Here is a 20,849-nt window from a genome sequence, read left to right as displayed (position 1 = left end):
ACAGCTCTGCTGTCTGCTTAGGCTATGTACAGCACATTGATGATGTCACTGCTACTTTTAGAAGGTTTTGGTGTCTGGGGTTCAGCTTTTAAATGCATGCCAACCATTTTTGACAGGTTTTTGCTGCAGCCTCTTCCTGTCTACATGTACTCCAGCGGTGGCTGAATGGCATTCCCCGGCCCAGTTTGATGATGGTGACAACAGTGGACCATCTGAGCATAATCATAGATGCCAATTGTCCCGGATTTGCCGGGACAGTCCCACATCTAGTCTGTCCCACTGATGACCTGTCCCGGACCGTGTCCGTGTCACAGCATCAACCTTATTTGATTTACTGCACATGTGCAGTAACTCAAGAAGGTATTATTTATGACAATCGGGGGCCACAAGTGGAAGATCTCATCATGTTTAGAGGTGGGGTCTGGGTGGCATCCACCTGTAAAGTGGGAAGTCTCTACATATTTACCCACCCAACCCATAAAGTAGGTGTGGTTTGGGCACACACACCTGGAAAGTGGGTGGGCAAAATGTGGACTGTGGGGCGGGGTTAACAGAATCCTGGGATCCTGGACAATATTGCTAGTAAGCAGATTTTTCTGATGGTGACAACAATGGACCATGCCAGCATAATCATAGATGCCAACTGTCCCGGATTTTCCGGGACTGTCCCACATTTTCCGGGACTGTCCCATATTTTCCGGGACTGACCTACATTTTGTCCATCTGTCCTGCCGATGATGTGTCCCGGGCCATGTCCTGGGATCACAGCATCAACCTTATTTGATTTACTGCACATGCGCAGTAACTCAAGAAGGTATTATTTATGACAATCAGGGGCCACAAGTGGACAATCCCATTATGTTTAGAGGTGGGGTCTGGGTGGCATCCACCTGTAAAGTGGGCAGTCCCTACATATTTACCCACCCAACCCATAAAGTGGGTGTGGTTTGGGCACGCACAACTGGAAAGTGGGCGGGCAAAATGTGGACTGTGGGGCGGGGTTAACAGTATCCTGAGATCCTGGACAATATTGTTAGTAAGTAGGTTTTTCTGATGGTGACAACAATGGACCATGCCAGCATAATCATAGATGCCAACTGTCCTGGATTTTCCGGGACTGTCCCACATTTTCCTGGACTGACCCACATTTTGTCCATCTGTCCCGCCGATGATGTGTCCCGGGCCATTTCCTGGGATCACAGAATCAATCTTATTGCACGTGCACAATATCACAAAAAGACAATAACTGCAGAGATTTGGGCTACAAGTATATTTAGAGGCAGGATCTGGGCAGGACCACCATCCCAAAAAAATCGCCGAATGAAATGCATGGGGTTAACAGTGTTCCAGGATCCGGGACCATATTGTTGGTAAGTACGGTTTCCTAAAGGTGACAAGTTAAAAAAAATAAAAATCAACTTCAGCTAATAAAAATCCCGCAAAGCAAACGTTGTGGACGACCTTCGGCTGAACGCTTTAGTTAGCTGGAGTCATCATGTGGCTGGTAGCGATATTATGAGGCTTGAGGTGGAGTTACCTAGGAGACCTTGCCATCAAACAAGCCATTTTGTGCCGCCCTGAATAGATATGGGGTTTACACGACAAGGTCGCCCGTGCTCTATTAGGATACAGTATATGTTGTAGAAATGTTTGCAGGTTACACATCACCATAGAAGCCGTTTCCATGGTGAGGTTCAAACCATCCCCCAACTTCGAGGCTCCACATGGTCCTTTGTTGGGAAGAAAAACAGACGCATGCGTAAAGGATGGTCACACGTTCTGCCACCTCTGAGTGATACGAGTTTGGTATTATACGGAGTAGATGGCTGTGTTGTCAGATATGGCATGGATATGATTAGGGCTGCCACCTTTTCTTCAAGTCAAACCCGAACACTTTAGCGGAGCACAGCAATTGCTTTTTTATAGTATAAACTATACATATATTTTGCTATTAAATAACATTTCTAATCATATGAAGTGAATAACAAGAGTCCCCCTTTACATCAGAGTCCACAGAGTTCCCCTTTTACATCTGAATCTGCAGAGTTCCCTTATACTGTAAGGGGGGACTCTGCAGACTCTGATATAAGGGTGAACTCTGGGGACTCTGATATAAGTGTGAACTCTGGGGACTCTGAGATAAGGGAGAACTCTGGGGACTCTGAGATAAGGGAGAACTCTGGGGACTCTGAGATAAGGGAGAACTCTGGGGACTCTGAGATAAGGGAGAACTCTGGGGACTCTGAGATAAGGGATGCTCTGGGAACCTTGATTTAAGGGGGAACACTGAGAACTCTGAGGTGTGGAGAGGACTCTGATGCAGAAATCTCAAGTCTCCCGCGAGGTGCGGGAGACTCCCGCATTTCTGCGGCGGGTCCCGCACACCCGCATGCGCCTCCCGATCTCCCAGGAATGATCAGTGCGGGGAACAGCTGTGAAGACCGACTCTGTCCCCGCAGACGCCTCTGCAAACAGCTTCGGCTCCTAGCATCCCGGTCAACACTAAACAATCTGTCCTTGTAATTAGGGCTCCGGCTGGCGGCCATTTTGTGGTGGACCAAATTGCATTGATTTTAATGGGAGAATTCTCAAACGCTAGAGAACAAACGTTATTCTTGCGTTGAGTCTCCGTTTTCCTAAGAAAAACACCTCTTTACAGCATGGGACGAAATTAGTTTTTGCAGGTTGGGATGTCTGCTGATGTAAGGGGGAACACTGTGGCATCTGGTGTAAAGGGGAACTCTGATGTAAAGGGTACTCAGGAGAGGGAGAGATCAAAGGGGCAGGAGAGAGAAGGGGGAGACTTCAGTCACAGACAGGGATGGATGGTGAGCTCACTCACCCCTTGGAAGTCAGCACCACTCATCCAGATGTATCTGAGGCTGCTGAACTTCAAACTTTCCTTTTCTGAGATCAGCGATTTTTATCGTGACTGCGACATTATGGCGGACACATCGGACACTTTTGGCGTTATTTTGGGACCATTCACATTTATACAGCGATCAGTGCGATTAAAAATGCATGGATTACTGTTTAAATGTGACTTGCAGTGAAGGTGTTAACCACTAGGTGGCGCTATAGGGGTTAAGTGTGTCCTAGGGAGTGATTCTAACTGTGGGGGGGGGGGGGGGCGTGGCTACGTGTGACACATCACTGATCACCGCTCCCGATCACAGGGAGCTGTGATCAGTGTCCTGTCACTAGGTAGAACGGGGAAATGCTTATTTACATCAGCATTTCCCCGTCCTCCCTCTCCGTGAGACGATCGCGGGTATCCCCGCGGACATGGAGTCCGCGGGACCCGCGATCACACTCACGGAGCTCGCGGCGGGCAGATGCGCGCCCACAAGCCGCGTCTTATAGGGCAACGTACAGGTACGTTAATCTGCCTGTCCGTGCCCTTCCACCGACGTAAATCGGCGCGAGCCGGTCGGCAAGCGCTCAAGGAGTTGAAACCTCAAGGGGGTCAGCTGTCAAAAGTTTAGAAAAAAGAAAAAAGTTCCCGAGCCGGAGGGGGGCCTTCGAGAAAAGCGGGTACGGAGTTATTTTTCCGAAGGCGCCTGCGATTAGGCGGACGGCGTCTGGCGTGACGGTGAAGTAATTATTTCTTAAGGTGGCTGGTAATTAGAGACAAGAGGGTGAGTGGCTGCGATCAGCCGTGCGTAGGAGTGGGCGGCTCCCGGGGTACCATTATTTGTAACCAGTTACCCGGGTGACCGACGCCATACCTTCCTGCTTTCCTGAGATGATGTTCGGTAATTAATAAGGACGACCTGCGCAGATTCTTCCTTCCCTGGTCCCACCCTCCCCTCCCCCATCCACGTGAGAATAATAAAACCTTTACCTTTTTATTACATACAGCGCTTTGAAAAAGTATTCATACCCCTTGAAATTTTCCACATTTTGTCATGTCACAACCAAAAAACCTAAATGTATTTTATTGGGATTTTATGTGATAGACCAACACAAAGTGACACATAATTGTGAAGTGGAAGGAAAATGATACATGGTTTAAAATATTTTTTACAAATAAATATGTGGGGTACAGGGGTACTCTGGGGTACTCTGATGGAGAACACTAATGTAGGGGTACTCTGATAGAGACTCTCATGTAAGGGGAGACTCTGATAGGGACTTTGATGTAATGGGAAATTCTGATGGGGACCCTGATATAAGGGGTACTCTGATAGGGACTCTGATGGGGAACACTGATGTATTGGGGGATTCTGATGGGCACCCTGATCTACAGGGGACTCTGATGGGCACCCTGATCTACAGGGGACTCTGATGGGCACCCTGATCTACAGGGGACTCTGATGGGCACCCTGATCTACAGGGGACTCTGATGGGCACCCTGATCTACAGGGGACTCTGATGGGCACCCTGATCTACAGGGGACTCTGATGGGCACCCTGATCTACAGGGGACTCTGATGGGGGACACTGATATAAGGAGGGACTCTAATCAAGACCCCTATGTAAGGGAGACTTTGATGGGGATCCCAATGTAAAGGGGGACTCTGATCAGGACGCTGATATAAGGGGGGACACTGATATAATGGGGGGAATCTGACAGGGACCATAATGTAGGGAGTGGGACTCTAGTGGGGACCCTGATGTAAGGGAGACTTTGATGGGGAACCCGATGTAAAGGGGGACTCTGATCAGGACGCTGATATAAGGGGGGACACTGATATAATGGGGGGAATCTGACAGGGACCCTAATGTAGGGAGTGGGACTCTAGTGGGGGGCTCCGATGTAATGGGGATCCTAAGGTAAGGGGGACTCTGATTAGGCCTCTAATGTAAGGGGGGGGGACTCATTTATTTATGAAACTGATTTTTTTGTCTGCCCACAAAAATTTATAAAAGACACTATGTGGCCTTCGTACTGAAAAGTTTGGGGATCCCTGGGCTAGATGATGCTGGGCGTCCTCCAGCCAGGAAAGGAGGCGGGGCCTCTGTCTGACACTGTGAGGCGCTCCGCTGTAAACAGCCCCCAGGCAATGATTGTGGAAGGAAAGAAGTGACTCCGCAGGATTGGTTGAAGTCAAAGAAATGAATGAATCCCAGCGGATTTCATTGGCTTTATGATGGAAAGGTGATCGGTTTGCAGTGAACAATGTAACCAATCAGTACTAATGTTTTAAAAACCTCACATTAATAAGTGTATGTGTCCATGGGGGGGCAGATATCTGCTGATTCCATACACAGGCTGTGAAATACAGATGGCCACTAGAGGGAGCAGTCACACATTTTTGCGCCTGAAAGACAGCCATGGAAATATGGAACAGCAAAGACCATCCATGGACACACTTGTGTGGAAAAAAAAACATCACAGCACGAGCTCCACATTTGGAGGAACACACCGAAATCTCCCTCTGAAAAAAAGCACAGATTTGCAAACAGCTTGAGCGATTCCCGGTAGCCCGGCCTGCGCTGTCTCCGGGACATCTGCCGGCGATTTACTGCGAAGGAAAATATTTTCGTCAGATTGGGCGATTCGTATTTCACATAAATACAAGCAGACGGCGGTGTGAAAGATGCGCCAGGGAAAGAAAGGTGTACGTGAGCCGCCTTAACTTTAACTCCAGCCAAAGAGAGAGAGAGAGAAGATTTGGAACCTCTACTGGGTTTTTTTATCCCCCCCCCCCCCTTTTCATGGAGATTGAACCTCACTTCCTGTCCTGGTGACCACACAGGAAGTCCCTCCCAACAACGGGGACAGAGATACATTTTCACACACATATTTTTTGCAAGCGTTTTCCGGCAAGAAAAGGGCTTAGAAGCCCTCCCAACATTATATATTTTCTGAAAAGCAGAGGCCCCAGAGAATAAAATATTGGCTGTTGCAATTTTCTGTGCCGCATAATATTCACGCAGCCGTTTATCAAACACATATTTTCCAGGGAAAACAAATACACTAAAATGAATTTTAATGCAAAAAAACACAACATATTACCCAATTTTTGGTAAAATATAAAACATGAGGTTGCGTCGAGTAAATAGATACCAAACATGCCAAGACTCAAAATTGCATGCAACTGTGTGGTCCAATCTCCGTTTACCTACACATGCAGGCAGTGCCAGGACAAGATCATCCATTGCCCAGGGCAAAGATGCTAAATCCATTGGTGTGCAAGTTTATGAGGAGGAGAGAGAGCACAGCTCGCGCCTCCTCCCGGCTCTCTCCTCCTCTCCTTGCCACTCCATCGCTTGGCTGACAGACATGGTGATGCCGCTGTCACTACTCCTATCAGCATTATATTAGAAGGAACTGGAGGTGCCCCTCCATCCTTACCATACATGCTGCACCCAGGGGCACCTTTTGCCCCCCCCCACACTCCCGGCTCAATCCTCCTCTCCTTGCCACTCCATCCATTGGCTGACAGACATAGTGATGCCGCTGTCACTACTCCTATCAGCATTATATTAGAAGGAACTGGAGGTGCCCCTCCATCCTTACCATACATGCTGCACCCAGGGGCACCCCCCCGACCCTCCTGGCTCTCTCCTCCTCTCCTTGCCACTCCATCGCTTGGCTGACAGACATGGTGATGCCGCTGTCACTACTCCTATCAGCATTATATTAGAAGGAACTGGAGGAGCCCCTCCATCCTTACCATACATGCTGCACCCAGGGGCACCTTCTGCCCCCCCCGACCCTCCTGGCTCTCTCCTCCTCTCCTTGCCACTCCATCGCTTGGCTGACAGACGTAGTGATGCCGCTGTCACTACTCCTATCAGCATTATATTAAAAGGAACTGGAGGTGCCCCTTCATCCTTACCATACACGCTGCACCCAGGGGCACCTTCTGCCCCCCCAACCCTCCTGGCTCTCTCCTCCTCTCCTTGCCGCTCCATCCATTGGCTGACAGACATAGTGATGCCGCTGTCACTACTCCTATCAGCATTATTTTAGAAGGAACTTGCGGCGCCCCCAATCCTTACCATACACCCAGGGACACCTTCTGCCCCCCCCCCCCCCTTGACCCACCCCTGCGTGCAGAACCTAAGCTCGCATTTGGATTTTCACAGGAGGACTGAAGTGGTTTTATTTTTTAATTTTTTAATTTTTATCTATTGTATTTTTTTTTTTGTTTATTTAACTTTATTGCTATCTGTCAAACCATAAACCAGACGGAGACAGAAAATGCAGTTAAAACCACATCTTAAGCCCCCGGAAGGATTTGCCCCCCTTAATGCCCAGGCCATTTTTTGCGATTCGGCACTGCCTCGCTTTAACTGACAATTGTGCAGTCGTGCGACGTTGTACCCAAACAAAATTGACGTCCTTTTTTTCCCCACAAATAAGAGCTTTCTTTTGGTGGTATTTGATCGCCTCTGCGGTCTTTATTTTTTGTGCTATAAACAAAAAAAAAGACCATCAGTTTTGAAAAAAAGCATTATTTTTTTACTATAATAAATATCCCCCCCTAAAAAATATTAAAAAATATTGTCTTCCTCATTTTAGGCCGATATGTATTCTTCTACATATTTTTGGTAAAGTAGGGGACAAAGTAGGGGATAGATTTATGGCATTTTTTTTTTTACTATTAATGGCGGTGATCTGCAATTTTTATTGGGACGGCGACATTGCTGCGGACACATCGGACACTTTTGACACTTTTTTGGGACCATTGACATTTATACAGTGATCAGAGCTAAAAATAGCCACTGATTACCCTATAAAGGTCATTGGCAGGGAAGGGGTTAACACTAGGGGGCGATCAAGGGGTTAAATGTGTGTGCTAGGGAGTGATTCTAACTGCCTGGAGGAGGAGACCGATCGCTGTTCATACTTAGTAGGAACAACAGGTCTGTCTCCTCTCCCCTGACAGAATGAAGATCTGTCTGTTTACATTGACAGACCTCCATTCTGTCTCTTTCAGGAGCGATCGCGGGAGCCTGACCGGACATCGCGGCCGCCAGGCATGCGCATCAGCCCCGTCGCTGCGTTGCAGGCTTGCGCACGTGCCCCCCCTAGTGGTCTTGAAGCGTCCGACGTATATAGCTATGGCGATTTGCCCAGGAGAGCCAGTATAAATGCGGGAGATCATAGACCACACAAGGGCAAGGAGGAAATGAGCTAAACTGCCTCAATAGCAAAAAGGGTCTGGTTGTAGGCTGGACTAATGCAGATCGTGCTTGATTAGTCCCATCCTCAGCTACCATAGCCAAAGAATGTCAGTTTTAAAATAGGAAATTACGAAATCATTGTTGCTTCCAGGTTCAATAGCCACAGAGGAGATCAGGGAATGGATCAGTGGTGGCCTCTCTATTAGGGGTGCCGGACGCATGGATTTCAATGGAATTTATTTTTATTTTTTGAAGCTGAGGCTCTAATTGGCTTAAATAAGGGTGGGTTCAGGGGTGCAGAGCACTGCGCCCCAAGCCCACCCAGTCGCTATTGGCTTCCATCTTCTCCACCAGGCCAATCAGGAAGCGGGTCTTAAGACCCGATTGGCCGAGAGGAGAAGCGACCGTATTTGCCGGGAGCAGAAGCAGGGAGAAAACCGCCGTGGAAGAGGATGCAGGGGGAAGCCGCCAAAGCTGCCCGCGACCTGGATAGTTTAAGTGCGGGGCTGGTGGGCGGGTGGGCGAGCGATGGATGGGGGGGGGGGCTGTTCACCGAGGGGAGGTTTGATCGAATGGGGGGGGTTGGATGGTTTGTTTGCCTCCCCAAAAAATGGAGCACCAGCCGCCACTGGAGTGGACGTTCCTTGATTTCCTGTGTATCGAACTATTCTGGCCATTTACTGTGACCCCGAGCTCCCCAGAGGAGCAGGAGAGCTGGGAACAACCATGGGCAGAGGCTTGGAGGGGAGGAGGCAGGGGGAAGTGGTGGGTCACCCCCTTCTTCCTACCTTTGGAGTGATCAGGTGGCTATAGAGCCATCCAGATCCCTTTTACTGATCAGCCAATCACCAGATATAAAAAAAAATTATACCAAGCTTGTTTTAACCACTTATCAGCTTTTTAACCAAGTCTAGTGTGCTTTAAAATGTCCTAAGGACATGAAGTGGTTAAAAAAGAAAACGATTACTGTCTTTGCCCTCCATGTGAAAGATTTTTGCTCACTTCCTGTTTCAGTGACCGCCAGCTGATCACCAGCTGTAAAAACTGACATCAAGCATGATATGAGCTTGTTTTCACCACTTCAAGTCCAGGATGCTTTAAAATGTCCTGTGGATGTGAAGTGGTGAAAAGAAAAAAAAAAGTTTTATTACTGTCTGTGCCGCCCATCAGAGAGATTTGTGTGCACTTCCTGTTTCAGTGACCACCGGCTGAAAACCAAGCATGATATGAGTTTTAACCATTTCCAGGACTAAAGATTAAAGACCAAGTCCAGGACTAAAAAATGTTTCATTACTGTCTGTGCCTCTGTCGGAGAGTGATTTTTGCTCACTTCCTGTTACGGTGACCGCCGGCCGATCACCAGCTGTAAAAAAATGAAACCAAGCATAATATGAGCTTGTTCCTTTAAAACACCTGAAGGACATGAAGTGGTGAAAGGGGAAAAAATGTTTTATTACTGTCTGTGCCCCCTGTCAGAGAGATATTTGCTCACTTCCTGTTTCGGTGACCTCACAGGAAGTCAGGGGAAGTCTCCTTTACTGTGCAATTAATAAAAACTCGATGGCGACGTGATCCAAAATTATTTTTTTTTTTTTAATTTATTGATATTTTTGTAACTTAAAATAGTAATGCGATTCCGCCAATGCTGACCTTCATTGGTAATTCCTGTTATCCATTTGATCGCTCTAAAGGTCATTCTTAATTCTCGGTGTGAGCAGAAGTGTGTATATTACATTTGGCTGGACTATCACAAAGGTTACATTACCATAGGAGGTCCAGATGCTGCGACGTCCATGGCGGTTTCAGGTGTTCATGTAGATGAGGTGGGGGGTATACTGTATATATGTAATATAGACATCTTAACTTGCATTAACATACGTTTACCACCAGATGATGAGCACATCAACATTTTGAAGGTTCTAAACAGCTGGGGTGATCAGATTACACAGAAAGCTGGATGACTTTGTGGAAGGACGCAGTCACTTCCTCTCTCCTAGCAGAGTCAGAACCATCTAACTTGGACGTTTTATGCACAGGGTACCTTCAGCAAAGTTGGTGTCTCCGAAGTTTTTTTTCTAAAAAAAAAATAATGATTCTACACCCAAAAATAACCCCCTCCCCAAAAAAAAAAAAAAAAAAAAAGAATTCAACTTAATTTATAATCAGAAGGAAAAATAATCTGAGGAGCCGAAGAAGAAAGGGAAAGATGTGAAGAATATTTATGCATACTTGCTTTATTGATCTGGATATTTTAAAGCATCTACATGGATTTGTCCTCCAAGATAAGCTGTGTGTCAATGTTGGATGTTCAGTAGATGTTTCAATATTTTGTAGTTCCAAAATCATTTTGGCAATACTGGAGTATAACCTTCTTCCATTTTATGTGTTGCTTTTTCCAGGACTGGATGAAGAAGACAGTATCTACGTGTTTAAGGATGATGAAATGATTGAGTATGATGGAGAGTTCTCAGCAGACACCTTGGTGGAATTCTTACTTGACGTAAGTTGTGGATTCAGCCTCACTTGACATAAGTCACAGATTTCTCCATTACTTGATTTGATGTACACTGTACGGCTAAAGATATGCACACCCCTGACCATCATACCTATATGAGCTTGTTGGGTGTCTTATTCCAAAGCCATGGCCAATATTATGGAGTTGTCTCCTCCTGGGCAGCTATAACAGCCTTCACCCTCCTGAGAAGACTTTCCACAAGATTTTAGAGTCTATCTCTGGGAATTTGTGTTCATTCAGCCAAAACAGCTTTTGTGAGGTCAGGTATATAGCTTTTGTGAGGTCACATTAGATGAGAGGACTTGGCTCACCACCAGCATTCCCATTATTGCTATGGTGTTTAATAGGCATGAGGTCAGGTACTGAACTTGGACGAGAAGACCTGCCTCGCAATTGGCAATCCAGTTCATCCCAAAGATGTCCAATAGGTGTGATTTCAGGTACTGATGTTGGAGGAGAAAACCTTCTTTTCTAATTTATCCCAAAGGTGTTCAGTAGGGTTGAGGTCAGGGCACTGTGCAGACCACTTGAGTTCCTCCACACCAAATTGGTCAAAGGTGTTCAGTAGAGTTGAGGTCAGGGCTCTGTGCAGACCATTTAAGTTCCTCCACACCAAATTGGTCAAAGGTGTTCAGTAGAGTTGAGGTCAGGGCTCTGTGCAGACCATTTGAGTTGTTCAACGCCAAATATGTCAAAAATGTCAAGTAGGGTTGAGGACAGGGCATTGTGCAGGTCACTCCAGTTTCTCCACACCAAACTAGTCGAAGGTGTTCAGTAGGGTTGAGGTCGGGGATCTATACAGACCAGTCGGGTTCCTCCACACCAAACTGGTCAAAAATGTTCAGTAGGGTTGAGGTCAGGGCTCTATACAGACCAATCAAGTTCCACCACACCAAACTGGTCAAAAATGTTCAGTAGGGTTGAGGTCAGGGCTCTATGCAGACCAGTCGAGTTCTTCCACACCAAACAGATCAAAGATGTTCAGTGGGATTGAGGTCAGGGAATTGAGCAGGCCACTCGAGTTCCTCCACACTGAACTGGTCAAAAATGTTCAGTAGGTTTGAGGTCAGGGCTTTATGCAGACCAGTTGAGTTCCTCCACACCATACATTGTCAAAGATGTGGGGTAGGGTTGAGGTCAGGTATCACGTACCTGGTGAAGACTGGAACGGTGTGGAGACCTCTCTTGCACCTCCCACCCAACACTTCTGAAGGTGGAGACAGAGAATTCTAGTGCAAGGAGTAGCACGAGTGCCGTAGTAGCTAGCTGGTGAAGTCCTCTACTTTGGTAGGTAGAGCTGGTAGTCGCAGTCCTTGGAACAGGATGCGGGAACAGCTTTGGCACCAGAGCAGGATACAGAAATAGGACCAGGAGACGAGCAGCAGTCAGCAACAACTAGGCAAGGAGGAACCAAGTCAGCAGACAAAACAAGTCCAGAAGGCAGGCCATGGTTAGCAACAGCTGGGCAAAGCAGTACAAAGTCAGCAGGCAGGACAAGTCCATTAAACAGGCCGAGGTCAGCGTACTTAGGTAAACAGAGCTAAAGCAAGAGCAGAAGCAAAGTCCAAAGGCAAGCTGGGCCATACACGGGTAAGCAGGTACAGTGGATCAGGTCTCAGGAAAACAAGAACAAGCTGAAGACCATTCAGCAACTGCTCATAGTGATAGACCAGTTTAAATAGGCCACAGGACGCCAAGTGCTAATTGGTATGTGCACATGCATGTGTGCTTGCATGCACACAAATATGCGTTTACCGAACTGGCACAGTATATCTAACATTGCCCACTCAAAAAAATTAGTACGTGTGCAATGTGCATGAGCATGATCACATGTCTGCATTGGCTTTCTGGTGCTAGGAATCCGATTTAACTTACATCTATGCAGACCAGTTGGGTTCCTCCACACCAAACAGGTCAAAGATGTTCAGTAGGGTTCAGGTCAGGGCTCTATGCAGACCAGTTTTGTTCCTCCCCACCAAACAGGTTTAAAAAGGTTCAATAGAGTTGAGTTCAGGGTACTGTGCAGGCTACATGAGTTCCTCCACACCAAACTGGTCAAAGACGTTGAGTAACGTTGAGGTCTGGGCACTGTGCAGGCCATTCGAGTACCTCCTCACCAAACTGGACAAATCATGTCTTTGTGGAGCTGGCTTTGTACACAGGGGCACAGTCATGCTGGAACAGAAAAGGGCCTTCCCCAAACTGGTACCTCAAGGTTAGAAGAGGACAATTGTAAAAAATGTCTTTCCATGGTGTGCCCTCAACAGGACCCTTCACAGTAAACACCTGAGCTCAATCATTTGGAGGGAGTCATCATACTTTTGGCTCTATAGCTATGTGTAACGGTCAGCTAACTACAATATTTTGGCCATAGAGTGTACATCAATGGTTCCTCCTAGTTGACAGAACTCTTTAGATTTCCCTTACTAATATGAACATCAGCTTCCTCGTACTTGATGTAAGTTGTTAGGTTTCCCCGGGCTTCACAACAGCCCTCGATTTACTTTTACTCAATGTACAGTACATCATTGCTTCACCTTTTTAATGCAAACTGTGTGTCTCTGCTTACTCAAAATAAGTCACTGGCTTCTCTTTATATGATGCAGGTTTTTAGTTCCCGTAACATGATATAAACTTAAAATAAATAATTGTCTTATAAGTCTTTGGTTACTGTAACTTAACATAAATCATTGTTTTACTGGAAGACATTGGTTTCCTCTTACTTCTTACTTGACATGGGTCACTGCTCCAGTGATGCTTAAAGATCCTACATGTGTAGGAAAATACCTGTTGATCTGCCAGAAATGCCCTCAACTCCCAATTCCCTGTTATAGGTTGACAACACATGCCTTTTCTGAACTGAAATGGCAAAAAATGGTGTCAGCCCTGCCCAGGTGCCTTTTGTTAAACAACTGAATCCCCTTCTCCCCTCCTAATCTCCACAATGTGAGGGATAGTATTTCAGCAGTAAATGGTAAGAACCGGGAGAACTCATTGAGATAACAAAGGAAGTGTTCACAGGACGATTCTGAATTTCTGACACTCTAACCTCTTTCTAGATGGAGCCCAAATATGGTCAACTGCCAGTTTTCCATTGTTTTGAGACCCCCCCCCCCCCCCCCCTAAAAAAAAGCCCCTTTACACTAAACCGTATTAGACTAAAAAGCTGAGTTGATAATTTGGGACCTTTTAAATATACCTCTGGTTGGGCACACTTTTGGTGTATAAAATAAAATGTGTACAAAACCAAATGAAGAAGATAAAAGATACATAGAAGAGAGGTGGATGAAAGATAGAACAGATGTAGAAAAAAGTGAGTCAAGGGAGAAATATTACAAAATAAAATAGTAAAAAAAAAAAGGCAGAGAAGTGACAGGAGAGAAAGAAAAGGAAAGACAAAGAAGAGAGACATAGAGGAGAGACAGAGGAGAGTCAGAGGAGAGAGATAGACAAGAGACAGAGGAAAAATAGAGAAGAAACAGATAGAGAGAAGAGACAAAAAAAAGTAGAGAGAGGAGACAGAGAGGAGAGAGATTGACAAGAGACAGAGGGGACAAAGGGTCAAGACAGAAAGAGAGGAGAGACAAAACAGATAATACAGGTAATAAATAGAGGAGAGAGAGGGGAGACAGAGGAGAAAGAGAGAAATGACAGAGAAGAGAGATGAATCAGAGGAGAGACAGAGGAGAGAGGGAACAGAGAGAGAGAGGAAAGACAGAGGAGAGAGAGAGAGAGATAGGAGAGAGACAGAGGAGAGAGGGAAGACAGAGGGGATACAGAGGAGAGAGGGAAGACAGAGGGGGATACAGAGGAGAGAGGGAAGACAGAGGGGATACAGAGGAGAGAGGGAAGACAGAGGGGGATACAGAGGAGAGAGGGTAGACAGAGGGGATACAGAGGAGAGAGGGAAGACACAGGGGATACAGAGGAGAGAGGGAAGACAGAGGGGATACAGAGGAGAGAGGGAAGACACAGGGGATACAGAGGAGAGAGGGAAGACAGAGGGGATACAGAGGAGAGAGGGAAGACAGAGGGGGATACAGAGGAGAGAGGGAAGACAGAGGGGGATACAGAGGAGAGAGGGAAGACACAGGGGATACAGAGGAGAGAGGGAAGACAGAGGGGATACAGAGGAGAGAGGGAAGACAGAGGGGATACAGAGGAGAGAGGGAAGACAGAGGGGATACAGAGGAGAGAGGGAAGACAGAGGGGATACAGAGGAGAGAGGGAAGACAGAGGGGGATACAGAGGAGAGAGGGAAGACACAGGGGATACAGAGGAGAGAGGGAAGACAGAGGGGATACAGAGGAGAGAGGGAAGACAGAGGGGGATACAGAGGAGAGAGGGAAGACAGAGGGGATACAGAGGAGAGAGGGAATACAGAGGGGATACAGAGGAGAGAGGGAAGACAGAGGGGATACAGAGGAGAGAGGGAAGACAGAGGGGATACAGAGGAGAGAGGGAAGACAGAGGGGATACAGAGGAGAGAGGGAAGACAGAGGGGATACAGAGGAGAGAGGGAAGACAGAGGGGATACAGAGGAGAGAGGGAAGACAGAGGGGATACAGAGGAGAGAGGGAAGACAGAGGGGATACAGAGGAGAGAGGGAAGACAGAGGGGATACAGAGGAGAGAGGGAAGACAGAGGGGATACAGAGGGGAGAGGGAAGACTGAGGGGATGCAGAGGAGAGAAAGGGAAGACAGAGGGGAGAGTGGAGGTAGAGGAGAGATGGAGAAACAGAGGAGAAAGAGATGAAGAGATAGAAAAGAGGGAGAGAGAGATGAAGAGACGAGGAGAGAAAAAAAACAGAGAGAGAGGAGGGACAGAGCAGAGAAAAAAAGGAGAGACAGAGGAGAGAGCGAGGAAAGGCAGAGGAAAGAGGGAAAGAGGATAGACAGAAGAGAGAAAGAGAGGAGAGACAGAGAAGAGAGAGAGAAAGAGGAGAGAGAGAGAGGAGAGAGACAGAGGAGAGATAGAAGAGAGAGAGGAGAGACAGAGGAAGGATAGAAGACAGAGAGGAGAGACAGAGGAAAGATAGAAGAGAGAGAGGAGAGATAGAAGAGAGAGAGAGAGGAGAGAGAGAGAGAGGAGGAAAGACGTAGGAGCGAGAGAAAGAGGCGAGGCATAGGAGAGAGAGGGGTGCGGGAGACAGAGGAGAAAGAAAGGAGAGAGAGAAGAGCCAGAGAAGAGATTGGTGAGAGAGATTGAGAGACAGAGGAGGGAGATAGGGGGAGAGACAGAGAAGAGAGAGAGAAAGAGGAGAGAGAGAGAGGAGAGAGACAGAGGAGAGATAGAAGAGAGAGAGGAGAGACAGAGGAAGGATAGAAGAGAGAGAGGAGAGACAGAGGAACGAGAGACAGAGGAAAGATAGAAAAGAGAGAGAGGAGAGACAGAGCAAAGATAGAAGAGAGAGAGGAGAGATAGAAGAGAGAGAGAGGAGAGAGAGAGAGAGGAGGAGAGACGTAGGAGCGAGAGAAAGAGGCGAGGCATAGGAGAGAGAGAGGTGCGGGAGACAGAGGAGAAAGAAAGGAGAGAGAGAAGAGCCAGAGAAGAGATTGGTGAGAGAGATGGAGAGACAGAGGAGGGAGATAGGGGGAGAGACAGAGAAGAGAGAGGAGAAAGAGTGGAGAGATAGAGGAGAGACAGAGGAGAGGGAGATGTAGAGACAGAGGAGAGGGGGATGGAGAGATAGAGGAGAGGGAGGAGAGATAGAGGAGAGACAGAGGAGAGGGAGATGGTGAGACAGAGGAGAGGGAGGAGAGATAGAGGAGAAACAGAGGAGAGGGAGGAGAGACAGAGGAGAGACAGGAGCAATAGAGGAGAGACAGAGGAGAGAGAGAAGAGCCAAAGGGGAGATTGGTGAGAGAGATGGAGAGAGGAGAGAGAACAGAGAGACAGAGGAGAGAGATATCAACAGAGAAAAAAGAAAGTCAGAGGAGACAGAAAAAAAGAGAATTGAGATGGAGACATGGAGGGGGAAGAAAAAGGAAAAAAAGAGACAGAGAAGAGAAAGGAGTGAAAGAAGAGTGACATATATGATAGGGGTAAACAAGCTAGAAAAGAGACAGATTAAAGAGAGAGAAGAGACAGAATGAGGAGGGAGATGAATCAGAAGGATGCAGAGATATGCGACATTCTCGGGGTTGGCAGGAGACAGCAGTACCAGGCTGGCACTGAGCGCACAGATCCTGGATGGAGGGGGGGGGGTGGTCTGGCAGAGTAAACATTAGTTTAGTGGCAGTGGGTGGGGGGCTCTCCCTCCTGCGGGGGAGCACAGACTCTTCATCCTCAGGTATAAGACAACAAATTACACATTTTCAGCCAAACACCCGGGCCGTGGCAGCTCTAATATCTCTCTTTTGATAATTAGGATTCCTCCCGCCGCTCATTATCAGCAGAATTATTTTAATAAGGACACACTTCGCCTGGCAGAGACTGTAAATCTGCCCGTGTTTACTGAATTAAGTCCCATCTGACCCCAATTACACCTCCCGAATGCAGGCTAAATCTGTAAAGATTGTGCGGGGGACATGAGTGACTGAAATCTCTTTCCAGAGGATGCAGACATGTTTTCCAAAAACAACTCCAACCAACTCCAAATTATTATTATTATTATTAATTTATCAGATTTATTTAGCGCCAACAGTTTGTGCAGAGCATTCCAATATAAGCACTAAAACACACACAAAAAGAAGAAAGGAAGAACAAATTTTCTTCTTTCTTATCTCAGATTTTCTAAGGGTCACCAAAAATTGTCACTGGGCACACTGGCTTTAGTTCAGCAGCACTCCACGAGACTGGGACTCCTCTTAGGAACAGTGTATGTACCCAGAGTTGAGAATTGACATTCATACAATCCAGAGCCGAACAAACGTCCAAGTGTCCAAGGTTTTTAATGATGATGATTTGCTATAAATCAATTTTACCATTTAAAAACTTTAGACTCTTGGACGTTTGTTTGATGACCTCATTGGATTGTATGTTAGTGGACATTACTCTGTTAGAGACCAATCCTTTATGGACAAGGCCATCTTGGGCCATTTACAAGTTATCAATTCAGAAGAGGAACTTTGTGCCTTACACATTACCTTATTCTCAATACTGATGGGGGAAACCAAGTAGCTTCAAGGCCAGCCCAGAATGGAATGTGCATCAATGGGTTGAGTCTCCCATCAACTTCTTATAGGCCTTTTAGAGATTTCCTAACAGCAGTTTGTGTCACTGCCCCTCCCACAATTTAATAATAAAGTGTTATTCTCTTACCTGTTGTGTCCCCGGGACAGGAAGATAAGTGAAAGCTTCTAAAAGGGTAAAACAATAGTTTTGGTGTAGAGTTGGCCTTCAACAAGCCTTCAGTCTCTACTTGGCATGGTGCTATGTGCACTAAACCAAAGTAAACTACTGACCATTCCAATTGCAAAGAAGCAGTATGGGGCATGCCCTTTTACAAATATGGCTGTTTGTCTGTAGCTACTACAACAATAAAGATGGACTTCTTTCTGTGCAGGTACTTGAGGATCCAGTAGAGTTTATCGATGGAAGCCATGAACTTGCTGCCTTTGAGAACCTTGACGACGAGCCCAAACTCATTGGATACTTCAAAAATGAAGATTCTGAACGTAAGTGCCATGTTCTAAAGTGTGCCTAGACAAATTAATTACTACCTTATATAAGATTCATGGTGTGCTATTTCAGGTGTGGCATTAACAAAACAAAAATCAAACCGCAAATGTTGTACAGTTGTATGGTGTCATGCAGGGAAATATACATTTTTGTGAGAGCATAGCAAAGAAGGATTAAACACTTTGCTCATTATTTGTACTGCTGTTAAAAAATATGAAAAAAAATATTTTCTTTGCTATTCAGAGATTGTACTGCCTGCAGATCCCTTCTGAGTTCACTCTCTGTTTGATGTTCCTTCTCTATAGACCACATATAGGTTTGATTGCAAACAGTAAATCATTTCACCGTACAATACAGTGTTTTATCTGCTGAAAAAGCAGCACAAACATTTTGCTGTGAGTAATTTGTACTTGCACATTTTTGTCATTGGTATGGACTTGGCTCTGAGAGTTATGACACATCAAAAGCTTAGGAAGGGCAAATATTCCATCCACTAACTTTACCCCCTCACACCTCAATCCCTAAACTTAAACCTCAACCACTAAACCTAACTCTAGACCTCATCTTTCAGCCCTAAACATCTCGCCCTATTTTTCAAACCTCAACATCTACAGCTAAACCTAACCCTATACCTCAACCCTAGACATTGACCGCTAACCCTCTACCTCGACCATAAACATCAACAGCTAACGCTATATCTCAAGCTCCAATCCTAAAATCTAAAGCTAAACCTGGTCCTATACCTCAACGTTAAACATCAATCACTAGCCTTAAACACAAACCCTAAATATCTAGAGATAACCCTATACCTCAACACTAAAGATCAACCACTATATCTCAACCCTAATGATCAACAACTAACCCTATACCTCAACCCTAAACATCAACCACTAACCCTATACCTCAACCCTAAACATCAACCACTAACCTTAACCCCCAACCTTAAATATCTACAAATAACCCTATACCTCAACACTAAAGATCAACCACTAACCCTATATTTCAAACCCTAAATATCAAGAACTAACCCTATACCTCAACCCTAGACATCAACAGCTAACGCTAAACCTGGCCCTTTACCTCAACCCTAAACCTCAACCACTAACCTTAAAACTTAACCCCTAACCCTAAACATCTACAAATAACCTTATACCTCAAGCTCAACCCTAAACATCTACAACTAAACCTGACCCTATACCTCAACCCCTTAATATCAACTACTAACCTTATACCTCAACCCTAAACATCATCTACTAACTCTATACCTCAAACCCTAGTCCTAAACATCTACAGCTAACCATATGCTTTAACAACAACCTCTAAACATCTACAGCTAAACCTAACTTGAACCCTAAACATCAATCACTAAACCTATACGTCAACCCCCAACCCTAAATATCTGCAATTAACCATATACCTCAACCCCTAACCTTAAGCATCTACAGCTAAACCTAACACTATACCTCAATTCTAAACCTCAACTCCTAACTCTAAACCCTTTAATTTAGACCTTACCCTAAGGCCTAATATCAACCCAAACCTTAACCACAAACCTTACGCCCAATTTTTACCTTCAAATGATAACTCTAAATCTTGACTTATCATAACTCTAAAACTCAACTCAAATTTTTCATAATACTAAACCTCATCCGGGGGTAGTTTTCTGTCACCTGGCCCTCAATTCCTAACCCTCACCCTAACCATACGCATTACTCTCAAGGTCAAATCCTAAACCTCACCCCTAAGTAGTTTTTCCTTATACTTCCTTCAAACCCTAATCCAACCCCTAACCATCAACTTCATCTGTACCTCTAACATTAAACTTAAATCCTTAATACTCACCCTAATGCTTATCCTTAAACCGAACCATAAACCTCAACCCCCAACTGTAACCTGACTAACCTTTAATCCTAAACCTCAAATTCTAAACTTAACCCAACACTTCATCCTTCCACCCTAATTATCAATGATTAATCCTAACCCTATAACTCAACGCCCAAATCCTAATCCCCTAAATCTAGACAATGCTTAAAACCCAACTAAACCCAATCTTAAAATGTAATTCCTAACATAAATACTTTGACTTAAACCATCAATCATTATGTTTTATAATCATTAAATCTCAGTCCTAAGTATGTATTCTTTCCTCAGTTCCTAAACCTCACCCTAACAACTAAACATACGCATATCCCCTAAACTTAACCTTTAACTCAACCTAAACTCAACCCCACTAATAACTCTAAATCCTCACCCTAACAACTAAACATACGCATATCCCCTAAACTTAACCTTTAACTCAACCTAAACTCAACCTCACTAATAACTCTAAACCTAACTCCCTAATCCTCACCCTAATGGCAAACTCTACACCTAACTATAGACTTCAGCTCCGAATCATTACTATAAGCCTCAACTCTGAACTTTCAAGCTGATCCCTAACTCTAAACCTCAACCCCCAAACTTTTTTTTTTTAACCAACAAAAGGTATTTATTTTGCAGAATTGGTATACATACATTGTGATCATTGCAATATAGGTTTGTCATCATTGCAATACAGGTCTCAACCCCTAAACTTAACCCAACATTTCAACCTCCAACCCTAAACATCCACTGTTATTCACAGTCCCAAACT

At 45.6% G+C, this 20,849-nt stretch overlaps 1 protein-coding gene across 1 annotated transcript in view; it reads left to right on the top strand.

Annotated features, from left to right (window-relative positions):
- The window catches only part of CASQ1 (calsequestrin 1), a 96,576-nt gene that overhangs the window by 34,590 nt on the left and 41,137 nt on the right, over positions 1-20,849 (top strand). Inside the window, exons 3-4 of the mRNA XM_073609552.1 lie at positions 10,478-10,578; positions 18,102-18,213. Of these exons, the coding sequence (XP_073465653.1) occupies positions 10,478-10,578; positions 18,102-18,213 (213 nt within the window). The remainder of the gene's footprint in view (positions 1-10,477; positions 10,579-18,101; positions 18,214-20,849) is intronic.

The sequence above is a fragment of the Aquarana catesbeiana genome, linkage group LG13 (assembly GCF_042186555.1).
Source record: "Aquarana catesbeiana isolate 2022-GZ linkage group LG13, ASM4218655v1, whole genome shotgun sequence".
In the NCBI taxonomy this organism is placed as follows: Eukaryota; Metazoa; Chordata; class Amphibia; order Anura; family Ranidae; genus Aquarana; species Aquarana catesbeiana.
The sequence above is the reverse complement of the archived record's forward strand: the minus strand, read 5'-3'. Positions and strand labels throughout refer to the sequence as shown.